Raw genomic sequence first — 14,760 nt, forward strand, 5'->3', positions numbered from 1 at the left:
TGCATTTCTCTTTTTAATGAGAGCTCATTGCTTTGACACATTTTCTGAAGTACTTTTCTGTGACAGGGAGCTCGAACAACTTTTATAAAGTCAGTATTATTAAAGAGGTAATTATTGAGCATACCCTAAACCAGATTATCTTGAAGTTGCTGGAACCTAACTGAGCCTTCCTAGATTGGTGTTAACTGAGCAACAACATCTATCAGTGAGCTCTGGAGATGGTTTGAGGAAGCATTCCCTAGTGGAATTACATTGCCTGAGACAACAAGCAACTTCTGCAAAGAAAGCCATAGCTGCCAACAACTGCCAGAATTTTTACCTACTATCTGAATTTGTTTCTCTGCTTTGACTTCACTAGTCCCCATTTTCCTCTGTTCTCTCATGTTTCTATTTATGGTTTATTTTACACTACTCACGTTTTTGTGTTTAATTTGATCTGATGGGTTTGTCTTCTACTCTTCTTAAAGGATCTGCTGTCACTTTCTTCTCAACTATCTCCCTTTCACTCCCATCCTATCTTACTTTCTAGACTGCTTTGTCTAGCTCTGTTACTCATATTAAGTCTCCAGACTCCCACCAGCTCCCTCTGTTCATTATTCACTTCTGGTCCTTTCCCTGCTTTGTTGTCCTTCCTTCACCTCTTCCACCCTCAACTCTTATTTTCCATACCACTCCTCTTGGGGTTTTTTTTATTCCCTTTTTTCTTTGATTATTCATATTTTTTCCCATGGTAGGCCTATGCCAAGGGTAAGCCTGCCTGTCACTGCTGAGGCTGTAACCAATTGCTACTGATTACCAACATTGGAAAAAGAGCATCAGTGCCACTGAATTCAAGAGCTAAAACTGTAGAAATGGTGTAAGCAGCATAACAAGCTTGGAAGAATGGATTAGTTATGCTAAGAAAGCCCTGCTTTTTCCAAAAGTCAGTAACATGGCAGGGATTTAAGGACCAGCAAAATAAAAAATATGAGAATAGAAAATGTGCAGTCTTACTGTATAATTTCACTTTTGTATAATTTCATGTGTCTGCTGTGTCTGCTAAGATCTACCACTGTGTCCCAGGGTGTCCTAGGTTTCAGTGAAACGATGATAAATCCCAGATTTAGACAAAACTTCTCTTAGTGCTGTCACCATTATGTCACTTTCTTGAAATTGCTTTTGCAGTGTATCTTTTATACAGTTCTTTTGATAGCTTTTCCTTCTACAGCCTTGATGAATGCACATTTCTACCAAAAAAGAATAAATTATCTTTATATACTACAATCCAGAAAACATAAGTCGCCAATTTAATTTCTCATAGACACTGTAAGTTATTTTGAGTGTATTATTAATGCTATGGTGACAGGGTGAGTAAGGTTTATGCCATTGCCATGACAAATCACTGCAGTGTTGTGAAGTTCCAGGCAGTCACCAGGATGTCCATCCTGCAGTGTATTGCATCTTCATCCCACTTAGTCTCAATGTCTTGAAGCTGAGAGACTTTTGACCTTCATCTTTGTACAGTTTTACATGAATCAGTGCCAGAAATGCTCTTGTTAATCTGCATAATTTCTTTCCCTTTTCCCCGTTGATGTTCCTAGCTCTGCCCACTTGAACCGCTCTAAATAAATAATCTGTTGTCTTGATGTTTACATTATGGCCATATTCTGCCGAGTCATCGCTTGAAAAACATCCTGTATGATATCTGCTAACCAGAAGATATAATTTCTCCTCATAAAACAGTTCTCCTTTTTGGTTTTCTTTTTCCCTCCTCATGCCTTTTTGTCCCCTTTTTTCTGTGACAAGAATAGTACCTCCAAGGTAACTACAAAAGAACCTTAGGGAAAGCTTTTTCTTTGCTCCAACAAAATTTAAAGTCCTGAAATGTGTTAGCCTGTTTTGGTTTAATATTAAGATATATGCATAAAGACTTTTCAGATATTTCATTTAAGGCTTTGGTGGATATTTTGATGCTAGGCTTTCTTATTCTTGCTAAGTTAGACTATTTTTTATTTGGTTGGTTTTGTTGTGTCTAAATCTTGTTTTGCAGTTTCCTAGCGGCTGCTATAATTATCTGAATTTGCTTGTATTATTTTTTACTTCCTGCATAGCAATCTGAGATCTTTCCAGTATTGTTCCTGATCTTGTCAGAACTAAATTAGTTGTAATTGTTTGGATGGGAGTAATCCTGCTGAAGACAATAATTACTCCACTTGAATATCTGCATGAGGAGATGTTTGCAGAAATAGAACATTAGTTTTCTCTGAAAATTTATTTGGTTTTTCACACCTTCCAGGTCATTAATGGGGATATTAAATATATTTTGTGCTAATACTGATCCTTGCCAAACAAAGTTTGTAAGCTATTTTCATTTTATTTACCTTACTGTAGTGCAACATGAACATAGTGCTGAGGCTTCCCCTTGTAGGGCACATTGTTATATCTCATTCCCTCTAGGTCACCCTCTCATTAGTGGCTGTATTATTTGTGCTGATATTCTCTATAGTTTTACATCAGCTTCATATGGAGGAGAGTACAGATACCTACTACTGATGTGTACTTTGAATTTTTGAACACAATGGAGAACTCTTGAGAACAATCTGAACTGTGTTTTTTAGGTTGGTGTGATTGCATGCAAGTCAAGGGAGTGTTTCATATTGCTCCTTTCACAAACTGGGTACCTGATTCTGTTAAATTTTCTGAAGGTGTGGAAGGATATGCAAAAATCTCTTGTTGTGAGTGTGCTGCTGCCTAGCAATACTTCTCCAGGGCAGATTTTAAACTGAGGGCTCTATTACAAGCATTTTGAAAATATTATCTATATTTTAAATAATGCTTCTGCTCTGAAGCAAAGTATAAAATGCAGCAAGTTATTCATAGGTGGCCTTGAGTTTGTGTAAACATATGTGGCTCCTGAGCTGTGGGGTCAGTTAGGTGTACAGCTCTGCCAAACCATGTTTGTATGACTATGAAAATAATTGAAAAGAGATCCTGTCAAAGCAGCATCTTTTGACATCTCCATTGTTAAATGATTTCAAGGGCTCCTAAATGACTCATGCAGCCACCAGGGTTATTTGCAATCATGACATGTAGTACAAAAATTTGCACTTTTGTTTGTCATGAACACTCTAAGATATGGTAGATGAGACAGGATGATAAATAAACCTGTTTTCTTCACTTGCAGATGTGACAGTCCTCTTTCTACTCAAAAGCCTTGTACTTTACACATCCAAAGATGATTTATTTTGCCCCAGAACTGTAGCAACAGCATGTATTGAGGTGATTAACTAGTGAATATTGTTACAAAGAAAAGTATCTCTGAGATAACCTACAAAGAATAAACTGATGACCAATAATGACCTGAGAAGCACTGCTGATTGTAGGTATTCCTCAGGGTCTCCTAATTTACCTTTTTCTAACTATTTAAGGACTGGCCTTTGCTGAAGCAATTTAGCTCCTTAGGAGTAGGTACAGAATTACTACAAGTCACTACAAGGAAAACAGACAGAGGTCAGATATCTGGGAGATCACAAGTGAAAAAACCCAGTGTGGGCAGCTTCAGCATGTGAATCCATATAAAAATGGAAATAAGAACTGCAATTTTTCATTTTTAAGACAGCTATGGTTTAGCCTGGCATGCAGCTAAACACAAACAGCACCACAGAACTGTTTACTCACTTCCCCCAGTAAGATGGGGAAGAGAATAAGAGAAAGGTAAAACTTGTGGCTAGAGAAAAGGTTTAATCAGACTGAAAAGGAAGGGAAAATAATAATAATTATGAAAAAATGTACAAAACATGTGATGCCCAATGGAGTTGCACCCACTGACCGATGCCCAGCCAGTCCCTGGACGGGAGGCTGCCACCCTCAGCCAGCTCCCCCCAGTTTTGTTGCTCAGCGTGATGCCATATGGTATGGAACATCCCCTTGGTCAGCTGGGGTCAGCTGTGTCACCTCCCTGCTGCTTGTGCTGACAGGGCAGCATGAGAAGGTGAAGTCATTGATGTAGTGTCAGCCATGCTCAGCAATGACTAAATCATCAGTGTGTTATCCACATTACTCTTGCCTTAAACCCAAAACACAGCACTGTACCATCTGCTAGGAATCAAAACAACTCTACCACAGCTGAAATCAGGACAAAGACTTAAAAGATATTGATAGGTATTTTGAGAAGGTCTTGACAGTTTATTAGGTGATGGTTTCATAAAGTTTTTAACAAGATTTAAGCATCTGGACAACTTAAACATTTTCAAAAATATCTCAAGGAACCTATTTTAGGTGCACAGGATCTTTGCAAATATGACTATTAATGCTAAATCCAGTCATGTTTGAAATGAAGAGAAAGCTTTCAGTGGCTATTAGGTTGACTTTGAAGTTAGCTCTTTTTCCAAGAGACTGCTTACATCTCTTTTTTGGACTGCTGTGTTTTATGGCTTTTCTTATAGCAAGTAACTCCTCACTGATAAATTCTTCATAAAGAGTTTTGCCCAGAGAGTTCATTTTCCTGCTGTTCTTCCAGTTTCTGTAACCTCCTCCCTTGCTGCCTGCTCCCCATTTCCTCTTGGCTGCTTTTCCCTCTCCACCCTGCAGCTCATCCATTGCGCTACAGCAATTGCCCGTTTCTTCCACTCCTTTTGCCCAGCTCCTAGGCAGTTTAGGTTTTTGAAGGGATTTCTTAAAGGTGTATTGCCATGAGTTTCACTAGGCCCTGGAGGTGAATGCATTACTGTTTTAAAACTACTCTTTCCTAAAACACAGCAGTGATATGCTAAGAGTTAGATCTGGGATTTAAAATTATTGTTGTCTTTCTAGTGTTTTTTTTCCTATACTGAGTTACTACAGCTATTAAGCATAGTAGAAAAGAAACAAGTTAATTGCAATAGGGCTAATAATTGATAACACATTAATGGAAAAAGACACAAGAAATAAGCATAGCAGTAACAGTACACATGTACACCTTAACTGACTTCACTGCTAGCTCTTATTTGGGGGTTAAGGTCATTTGCATTGATTGTCCCCTGTGGTGACAAAGCCCTCTAATATAGCAGTGTTTTTCTTGATAGGTGAGCTGATTTCATACACTTTTTATCTTGTCTGACTCAACTTTCATTCCCAGGGCAAATGCTTACTTAGTGAAAATGGGACGAGAGCTTAAACCAGCCTAACTCTCTTCCATCTAAAGTGTTCAAAGAGGGTCAAAGTGCACCCTTCATCCTTGGAGCTGAAGCGAACTTGCCACTAAATTAGAAGGGAATAAGAGAAAATAATATTTTCTCTTATTCTTATTCTAATTTCTCGTATTCATATTCTAATGTTGCATCTAAGAAATGGAGTTGTAAAACTCAGGCTTGAAAAAATGTCAATTTTTTTTTGCCACCATCATTTTGCCATGATTTCTATTATCTGGGATTTTGTGTTCATTGATAAAATTTTACTACATGCATGCAGCATAGCCTCACCGAGAAATTAAATTTTTAGCTCTTCATAATTTTTCTTTTTTAAATCCCAGTGTCCTTCTGGGAGAGCTAGTAATAGAAACCTAAGCTGCTAAAATGTTCTAGCAGTCTTAACTGTAAGAAAAAATGTTTTATGTATGTGATTATAAATCTGTAAATTCTGTACAGTAGCTGAAAGCAGGTTAAAAAATTTAATCAGCTCTGATCTTGTTGATAGTGTTGTTTGCACAACTTAAAATGACCAGTAATTGTCTCACAGATGCATAGTAATTATAGTCTAAATGCAGATGTTTCCTTTTCCTTCACTGCCACAAGAGTCACTCTTCAGGGTTGTATTGTGTAACATCCTACTGTGGCACATAAAAGTACATCTTTATATAGCAAGGGACTCCCTTATCCATTTGTATTTATATATAACACTACACATGGGTATGATGTTGAAAGAATAGTTTGGCAGAGGCAAATGTTCAGATATTATCAAGCACTGGAATTAAGGTGCTGAATTACACGTGCAGCTTTAATTCAGTGGATTGTGCATCTGCCTTGTCACACAGGCTTTAACTGTATGATGGTGTACTGCTTTTTCACAGGATGTACTCTGTATTCATCATAGGGTGGAAGTGCTCTTAGGATGACTCTTATGTGTAGGAGTTCTACTGCAGAAGTTGTAAAGTGTATAAATGAATAAAACAGGAGATTGCAGGAAGACAGAGGATCTCTTATTTCTTTAAAAAGAGAGAATGCTGCTTTGGAGATTGAAGGGTGGGCACGGGGTCACTGTAAATAAGCTGAACAACTGGTTTAAGACATTCTTTTATCTTCCATTTTCTAAGTGCCTAAATCAAAGCATGCAGCTGGGTTTATAGAAGTTCTTAAGCTGCTATTCACCACTGAACTCTGTGTGTGCTGTAGTCTGAGTATTATTGATATGTAATATTAATGGCTCTTAAAAGTCAGATCCCTGGCATCTCAATTGGACTTAGGGAAAAAAAATTTGCCTCCTGGTTTAGTTTTCGTCTTGTGTAATGGGAGTGAAGCAGTCAGATAGTACTATAGTGATGAGCACAGAAAACCAGTCTATTAAATAATAGTTCCTTCTTCACACTGGTATTTGGATAGCATGAAGTAAATTAAGTTCTAGGACTGCCCATTCAACTGAGGATAACAAACAAAATACTGAATAACTGTTTGTGGAGTGAATATCCCCCTTCATTTGCACTAAGTAAAAGCAAGAATTTTATTAAGAAAATTACTGAGGATGTAATAGTATATGATCACATCATTATGACTGCATCGTAATATACAAATAAACAGGCTAAACCAAGGCTTCATGGTGAACCTTAAGTCTTGGATTTCGTAACATTTTAGTACTTTGCACCCTTAACAAAAGTATTTTAACAGGACCTTTGTATTTAATTTCCTACTGCTGTTAAAAACAAAGTGGAAAACCTCAGCTGTGTAGCTCACTGGCAGGTTTTGACACTTTGACTACAATATGGAAAATTCTGTTGGATTTCAGGGAGCGACTGATGGCATTTGTATTCCTCATATGAATCAGTGACACAGGGGAGGAGGTATTTTTTTTCTAGAGGAACTTTCAGATATTTGCTAATGGCCGGAGTTGGGGTGAAATTTCCTTTTCCTTCCAGGCTTCTTAGGGCAATGAGCTTTCCTGTGCTCATTCTTCCCAAGTGTGGCTGTTTCTGCCACGTCTCCTCCAGCCTGCTCCTGACTTTGCCTCTGCCAACTCCTTCCTCGCTGTCCAGTCCTCATTCCTCAGCTGACCTTGGCCCTTGTCTCTTGCTCTGCCAGTTCTTGTTTCACTCCTTCATGTCACAGCCATTCCCAGGTTCACCTGGTCAGTCCTTTCATGCTCTGAGGCATTTGTTCCAGCTGTCTCTTTGATTTCTCTGCGTCCCTGTGGCCCCAGGTTGCGTACTGCAATCCTTGGCTCTTGTCTGTCTTCTCTGAAGCCTTCACACACACAGTTCCTACCCTCCTTGTTCATTAACCTGCCTTGTTCAAAGCCTCTTGCAGAGGCAGCTCCAGTTCCGTGCCAGCATGTCAGACCCGTAGCTCTCCCGAAGTCCGCTTCCTCCAGCACTGATGGTTACTAATCCCAACAGCTACCTTGCAGGGCCATTGCTCCTGGAGTCTTTATCCACAGAGTGTGCTGCTCCCTTGAATGCTTTCCAGCTGCAGCTCCCGGGCTCTGTCAGGCTCTGTTTGTCCCTCAGGCTCTCAGTCCCGGTGTATTTCTCCAGCCCTTTCCTGCAGCATGCCGGTTCCGGTGTTTGTCCTCTCCACATTCACATCACACGGCTTCTTCCTCTCGCTGGCTGCGCAGGCTGAGCGAGTCACGGAGAGCAAAAACGAAAACTCTCCTGCCTCTCAGGTCTGGGGCCTGCCTTGCCCTGCTCTCCATGCCTCTTGTCTGCACTGCCACCAACCTGAAACCATGGCAGGCAACGATTAAGTGCAAAGATTAGTTTTTCCTCTGGATCTCCAAGCTGGAAGGATCCTGGTCAGCTCCTTGGTGGGGATGGTAGGTGTCCCAAGTGTGGAGGTAAGAGCTGTGAGTGTGGAATTTGCTTGGTCATTCTGTGATGGTGGGGTATTGGTCTGGCAGATCTAAAACCCCTGAGAGACTCTGTTTAGGGGGAGCCAATCTGAAGGGATTTTTCAGAGATGATACACTGAAGACTTTTTAGTTGAGAAATTTGAACTCTGTTTAAAAAAGTTTGGTAAAATAACATTGGTAGTTACCTGAACACTAGGAATAGTTAAATCAAACTATTTACCTTTACAAAGAAGAACTGCTAGTAGGTAAGGAGAATTTAAAAGAACACTTGCTCAGCAAAAACCAAGAGAAGGTGAGAGGAGATAGTATGCAGGCTATGAATACGCATTGGGGAAGGAAAAAAGGTTATTTAAGGAAATAAACATTGTTGTTGCAAAAAGCCCCCAAAAGACCGAGAATAAGGTTGAGGTGGCAGCTAGAAGATCACTTGTAATCAAGACAGCAGGAAGTTCTGCAGCAGCTTTCCTGTCAGAGTAGTGAGATCAAACACAAACTTTAAAAGCTTTACTTTATACTCCCTGATGCCAGAGATAGCAGATGATATTTATACCTCAAAGACTTATCACTCTGACAAATGCAGGCAGATTTTTAACAAAGATGGCAAAAGACTTATGTCTATCTTAAAGCATATTCATATTTGAAGTATCCATCCCAAAGCTTACAGTCTTCTCAAAAAAGATCACTGGGATTTTTTTAGTGTTTACAAATAACTACTGGATGTTTTCATAATCTTGCTCTCAAGCTTCTCACTCAGCTTCGACTAAAAATTGTTGAGAAAATTAAACCTTGGGAAGGAAATATTTTCAAGCAAACTTAAGATAAAGAAACTCAAAATTGATTTGATAAGAGAAAAATCTCAAATTATTAAAACCGGTGTGTGTAATTATAAGAATATGTATTTTCAAATAGTTTAATGTTGATTGCTGAATCGAGTCTTCAAATTTAGTTCTAAAACACAGATGATAGAATAAACCCCAAATGCTTATTTCCATCTTCTCCTACCTTTAGAAATAAAGAATGTAAGTTCTCTCTACAGAGCAAGTAGATATTGTCTTTATGTTTGAAAAGCCCACCTGTTTGCCAAGACAGTTTAACACAGAGCCAGACCCTGGATGATCAGGATTTTCAGATTTAGTATATTTGCCTTCCAGCTTTCTGCTTATTGCTTTATGACATTAAATACAAACCCAGAAACTCTGTAGTAATTTCCATATTTCCTGATAACATAGGAACTTGGAAGTATGGATGGCCTCTTAAGTGAGTGGCACAGAACCAAAGAAAAATATTGATTTCCTATGTCTGCATCTCCACTGGTGATTTTTCTTTTTAAGTTCATCATTTCTGGCTTTACATTGTTTGTACTTTCATTTGTGTGTGTTTTGAATTTTGGTCATTTCTGACAACATGCAGTCCCAAGGGACTCACATAGCCCGATTACACACATTGGATGTTTTGTGTTCTGCATTGCATTATCATCTACCCAGGTTAAAGTGGTAAAGATTTACTAATGGGAACATTCAGTTGCCCTAGATTTTGTCTTAAATTTGTTAAGCCGTTTTACTTTAAAAGTTGATCCACTTTAATATCATTCAGTCTGGGATGTAAAAGGACAAAAATAGCCTTTCGATTTCAATTGATATTCTAAATTATTTTAAATTAAAAGGAATTTTGCTGAAACACACTGAGTAAAATCATTATTCTAGTGCTTCATTTCTGTTGATATTTATCCATTTCCTGCAATGAGTATAATAAAAGAAAAATTATATTCCAGGAATTCTGAGATAGTTTAGCATAAGTGAAATATAAATAACTCATAACTAAACTGAAAATTAAATGTCAGTCAGTATTGATCTGTACTTCCCACACAGCTTCCAAGAAACAGCATTAAAGGACTCACTGCAGTGGACAATCATCTTAAAGATAAAATGTGAAAGTACAAACTATTTGATTAGAATTCAGCTGGCCAGCACAACCTCTGATGTGTCATAGCGTTGGGAAATTTTTGTAATATGAAGATAATTTGGTATCAGCCTTGCAGCAGCTTTTCCCAGCTGGTTTGCCTGACCGAATTTAAAACCTGACCTCGGCTAATGCTTCCTCCCCCCGGAATGACGGTGTGCAGTCCCCGCTGTTCTCGACCCTTTCAGCTCCTATTTCCAGGTGGCTCAGCTGATCTCTGGTGGGGTGTAGAGTATTGCCAGCTACACCAGCTTCCACTCAGTCTCTACCTGATCTTCTGCTGTGCCTCACCTATGACAAACAGCAATTCTTTCCCTCCTCAGGGAAAATCATGCCTTGGAACTTGGCCGAATCCCTCTAACAAGAAGCGTACTAAATGCTTCTTTGAAATCATCCCCGTTACTGGAAACCAGCTCGCTTTTACAGCACAGCTGCCAGCCTGACTCGCAGGCGGCTCCTGCAAATATCCTGATTTCGTGGAAGCCCGGCGGCAGAGGGAGCCCGGCCCTCCGCTCCCGGGACTCGTGTGCGCTGTGCACCCCCGTGCGGCACGGGAGCGAGCCGTGCCGCGGGAACCCCGCCTTTGGATGCTGCCAGCTCCGCTTGGCTGAGCCCCGCGAGCCGCAGGGGCTGCGGCGCCCCGAGCGGCCGCGCAAAGCGCGCTGCGGATGCGCCGCTCCTGCGGAGAGGCTGCGGAGCAGCAGCAGCGGGGCGCAGTCGGAGGCAGAGAATAAGCAGCTGTAGCAACTGGGCTGTGACCTTACACAGGCCTTCAAGCTAAGAGCAGTCAAGTCCTGACCCTTGCTAAGTCCCTGAGAGTAGGATAAGTAAGGATGGTCAATATTTTATTCACTCACGTCACCTGCCAAAAAGCATTGTGTATTATTAACTGATATATTTCACATCACAGTGAAATACACAGCCATGTAATTTATGCAGAAATAACAGAAGTGCCTTACATATTCTGATTTTAACAGAATATAACAATCTTTTTTCCCTGCCACGTGTTGTCCTAATGGGACAGGAACTCTTTTCAGAATAGTACAGAAGTTCTGCATTATTTCCTATTTTTAAAACTGCTTAATATGATGCTCTGATGATGGAATGCTTATTTGGGATTTACAACTCTATCATGGAAAATGTGTATGCTAGAACAGAGTCCAGTGAGATGAGTGGTACACAAACAGTGCCTGTATGCAAAAGAGGAACAATTACAGAATTTGTATCAAAGCTGTTAATTTACTCATGCAAAGTTGTTCAGTCCATCATGAACACCTTTGGAATAGCAAAGTGAAAAATGCCTAGGTGCTCAATATCTCTGTGCACGCATTACTCAGAAGCATCTCCATGCTGAATAAGAAAGTAGACTGTAATTAAGTTAGAAGTTGACATTTCTTAATGTTTTCCAGATTTTGTTGTTATGAAAAATTGCTTTCTGAACTTCCTACATTGCTCTGAAAGTGAAACAACATGGTAATTCAAGAGTTAAAAAGCTAAAGTGGGTTTTGATTATTCATTTGGTTACTGCATGTATCAATTAAGGTAGGATAACCTAAAAGCAGATAGCTAGTTGTAATGCACACAGGTGCCAAAGACTGCTCTACCATTGCCTGTTCAGTTTGATTCTCATAAAATATGAGTGGAGTCTTCTCACATAACTTATCTTCCAGTATTGTAGCAGAGCAGACTAAAAGGCAGACTCATTTTCCCTAAAACTGACATCTCAGATGGTGCACAATGAACAACCACTCAACAGTGCTTTTGGCTTCTACAGGTAGAAGGAGATGTTATGAAATATAATAATGGGCTGTGAAGGCCTCTTTTGAAAAAACTGGATAAAACTGGATAAAATTTATAGCTTACTTTCAAAAATAAATCTGGGAGTTGAGAGATCTTTCCCCAAAACTCCAATAGCAATTGTGATTGCACTTTGTTCTTGCATATTTCAAGCTGCTACATAAATACTAACAAACTATTGCTATAGCACCTCATAACACTCTGTTTGGTCTCTTTCCAACTTTCATATTATAAGCTGGAAATGCAGAAGGTGGAAAAGATAAAAGTCAGAATATGTCTCTGTGGGTCTCAGATCCAATGATACTGAGGGTTGCTGATCAGCCAAAAGAAGGTACAGGCCTGAAGCAGGATGTTCAGAGCTGGGATTAAAGGCAACACTTTCTCTTCTATGGCAAAATCTGGGGCTAAGGACAGGCTCAAAGGAACCTAATCCCTGACTAAGCACATGAGGGGCCCCAAAAGCCCCAGCTGGTACAGCAAAGTGCCCTGCAGCATACTGAGCACTTCCAGCTCTGATCATGAAGACACCGATATGTGACCATCCTGCTTTAGGAGATCCAGTTTTAGTTTATTATACAAACTGACAGCAAAATAGTCTCTGCACTAAAACTAATTATGAAGGAAATCTGAGCTGGTATCAGACATCTCATGTTTCTGTTTTTCTGCACGTACCTTTTGCTCTCTCTACATCACAAGACAGTGGACAAGAATTCAGTTAATTAGTTTTATGTTTTTGTTCCCTCTCTCACAATTTGCACATTTCAAACTTCACCATGGAGTACCATACAAGGAGAAAAGAGAATTGGGATAGAAGTGAAGAGGTTCAGAAGGAAAAAACACTAATAAGTGATCTCCTCTTATTATAACAGATTATTTAACTGTATATTATATTTTACTTCTTTGCAGAGCAAAGAGTGCATCATGTTGTTTCTCTGGATTATCAGTAAAAAAAAAAAATCAGACAAAACCAATACATTTTATCAGATCGCAATCACTGTACAAATTTCTTCTTTAAGAAAAGGTACCCTTTAAGCCCCTTTATAGAAAAAAATAAAATTGAGAAAAGGGCAATACAAACCTAAAATACTATCTGGTTTAATATCAAATCTGGAATCTAGAATGGCTGAGTGGGACTGTTGCTGTGTAACAAAATATGCTGGCTTCAAACTGAAAGAGGGTAGATTTAGATTAGACATAAGGAAGTAATCCTTCACTATGGAGTTCCAGTGAGGCACTGGAGAAGCTGTGGAAGTGCTCAAGGCCAGTTTGGATGGGGCTTTGTGCAACCTGGTCTAGTGGAAGCTGTCCCTGCCCCCAGCAAGGGGGTTGGAACTAGATGGTCTTTAAAGGTCCCTTCCAACTCAAACAATTCTGTGAGCCTATGATTCTACTACACCTGTAAAAGTTGACAACAGCACACACCTAAAAATTAAAATAATTGGACGAGCATCATGTTGCACTTTTGAAAGGCTGTTAACAGCAGCTCCCACATGAAATGACAAATCAAACCCACCATTTTCTAGTCTCATGCCTTGGAGAAACAAATCCCTTCAATCAGAAAATACAGAGTAAAAGCAATAGCACCTTGCTGACCATTATGTCCTGATAACGTGTTTAATGATGTACCTTGAATTTCTACATGGAGCTGAACTGCTACTGTTCACACATCTCCGTTTCCTACTTTACTGTAAACAGGGAAGCCAGACATGGCAGCAGTCCTCTGCTGCATCACTGTTTATTTATGTTTCTGGAAGAGCTCTTTTTTGAGTAGCTGGGAAGCCTAAAAGTGGATACAGTTTATACTCCCAGATCAGTCGTTTGTTTGCCGAAGTCGCTTGGCAAAGTGTGACTTAAGGCTGCCCGTCGTGCCGGGCTGCTCTGAGGAATCGTGTTCCTCCCTCCCCTGCTCCCCTCCGCCCCCGTTAGCCAGCCGCGCCGGGCTGCCCGGGAGCGCGGGCAGGGGAGGCCCGGCCGCTGATACAGAGCTGGGATCCCGGCGGGCCTGGGTCTGTCCCAGGGGCGGATTTACCAGGAGCTCGGTGATGGCAAATCTTCCCCTTGTCCTGGCGGGGGAGCCAAACGCCTTCGATCTGTAGCCGGGAAGGTTGTTGGTGGCTTTTTTTTTTTTTTTTTTTTTCGATCTGCAGCCGGGAAGGTTGTTGGTGGCGTTTTTTTTTTTTTTTTTTTTTTGGCTGTTGTTGCTGCTGGGGTTATTGTTGGGGAAGTGGGAGGCTCATTTGCGAGCTGGTTGCCCAGCCGCAGGCCACGGCTCTAGCCCGACATCCCTCCAAATGCACTCCCGCTAAAGACCGGCTATTTTTTGGAGGATCACCCTCGGCACGCGGCACACGCACCCTTTTCCCCCTCTAAATTCACACCAATGGTGAGCGGCGGCCCTCTCCCCTATCCTCCTTTTCCCGTGAGATGCTTTTCCACGCCACGCGGGGCGGGTATTCGCCGGCGCCACCTGAGGCCCTTCGTCCCGAGCTGCTCCCCACGCACCCTGTCTGTCTGTCTGTCTCCCCGTGCAGAGCTCCGGCAACGCGTCCTACCGATGCTCCATGTCGTCCTCCGCCGATTTCTCCGACGAGGAGGACTTCAGCCAGAGGTCGGGGACGGTGTCGCCGGCGCCGGGGGACACGCTGCCCTGGAACCTGCCCAAACACGAGCGGTCCAAGCGGAAGATCCAGGGGGGCTCGGTGCTGGACCCCGCCGAGCGGGCCGTGCTGCGCATCGCCGGTAAGGCGCGGTCGGGGGCGGCCGGGGGCCGGAGGGACCCCCGTCCCTTCTCTTTCAGAGCGCGGCCCCGCCGGGCGGTGACTAAGCTCTTTGGCCGCCTTTTCCGGCTGGGTGAACTGATGCGTGTGGAAGGCGAGCCCAAACACGCGCAGGTGCGCCCATTAAACTTTCATGCGAAAAGGCATCAGCGGCCGGGGGCTGCAGCCGCGGCGGGGGGCGGCTCAGCGGGGCCGCCGCTTTTTTCGGCCC

The 14,760-nt window shown here is 41.6% G+C and overlaps 1 protein-coding gene across 3 annotated transcripts in view; it reads left to right on the plus strand.

Annotated features, from left to right (window-relative positions):
• DST (dystonin) overlaps nt 1-14,760 on the plus strand; it is a 290,720-nt gene that overhangs the window by 17,119 nt on the left and 258,841 nt on the right. The window contains exons 1-2 of one of the 3 annotated variants that reach the window (XM_041410735.1): nt 7,857-8,001; nt 14,304-14,511. In XM_041410735.1, coding sequence (XP_041266669.1) covers nt 7,978-8,001; nt 14,304-14,511 — 232 coding nt within the window. In that variant the 5' untranslated portion in view covers nt 7,857-7,977. Of the gene's footprint in view, nt 1-7,856; nt 8,002-13,971; nt 14,156-14,303; nt 14,512-14,760 lie in introns of those variants that run through there. The other 2 variants (XM_041410736.1, XM_041410734.1) reach the window with 2 other exon arrangements.

The sequence above is a fragment of the Onychostruthus taczanowskii genome, unplaced genomic scaffold, assembly GCF_017590055.1.
Source record: "Onychostruthus taczanowskii isolate IOZ18803 unplaced genomic scaffold, ASM1759005v1 scaffold33, whole genome shotgun sequence".
NCBI lineage: Eukaryota > Metazoa > Chordata > Aves > Passeriformes > Passeridae > Onychostruthus > Onychostruthus taczanowskii.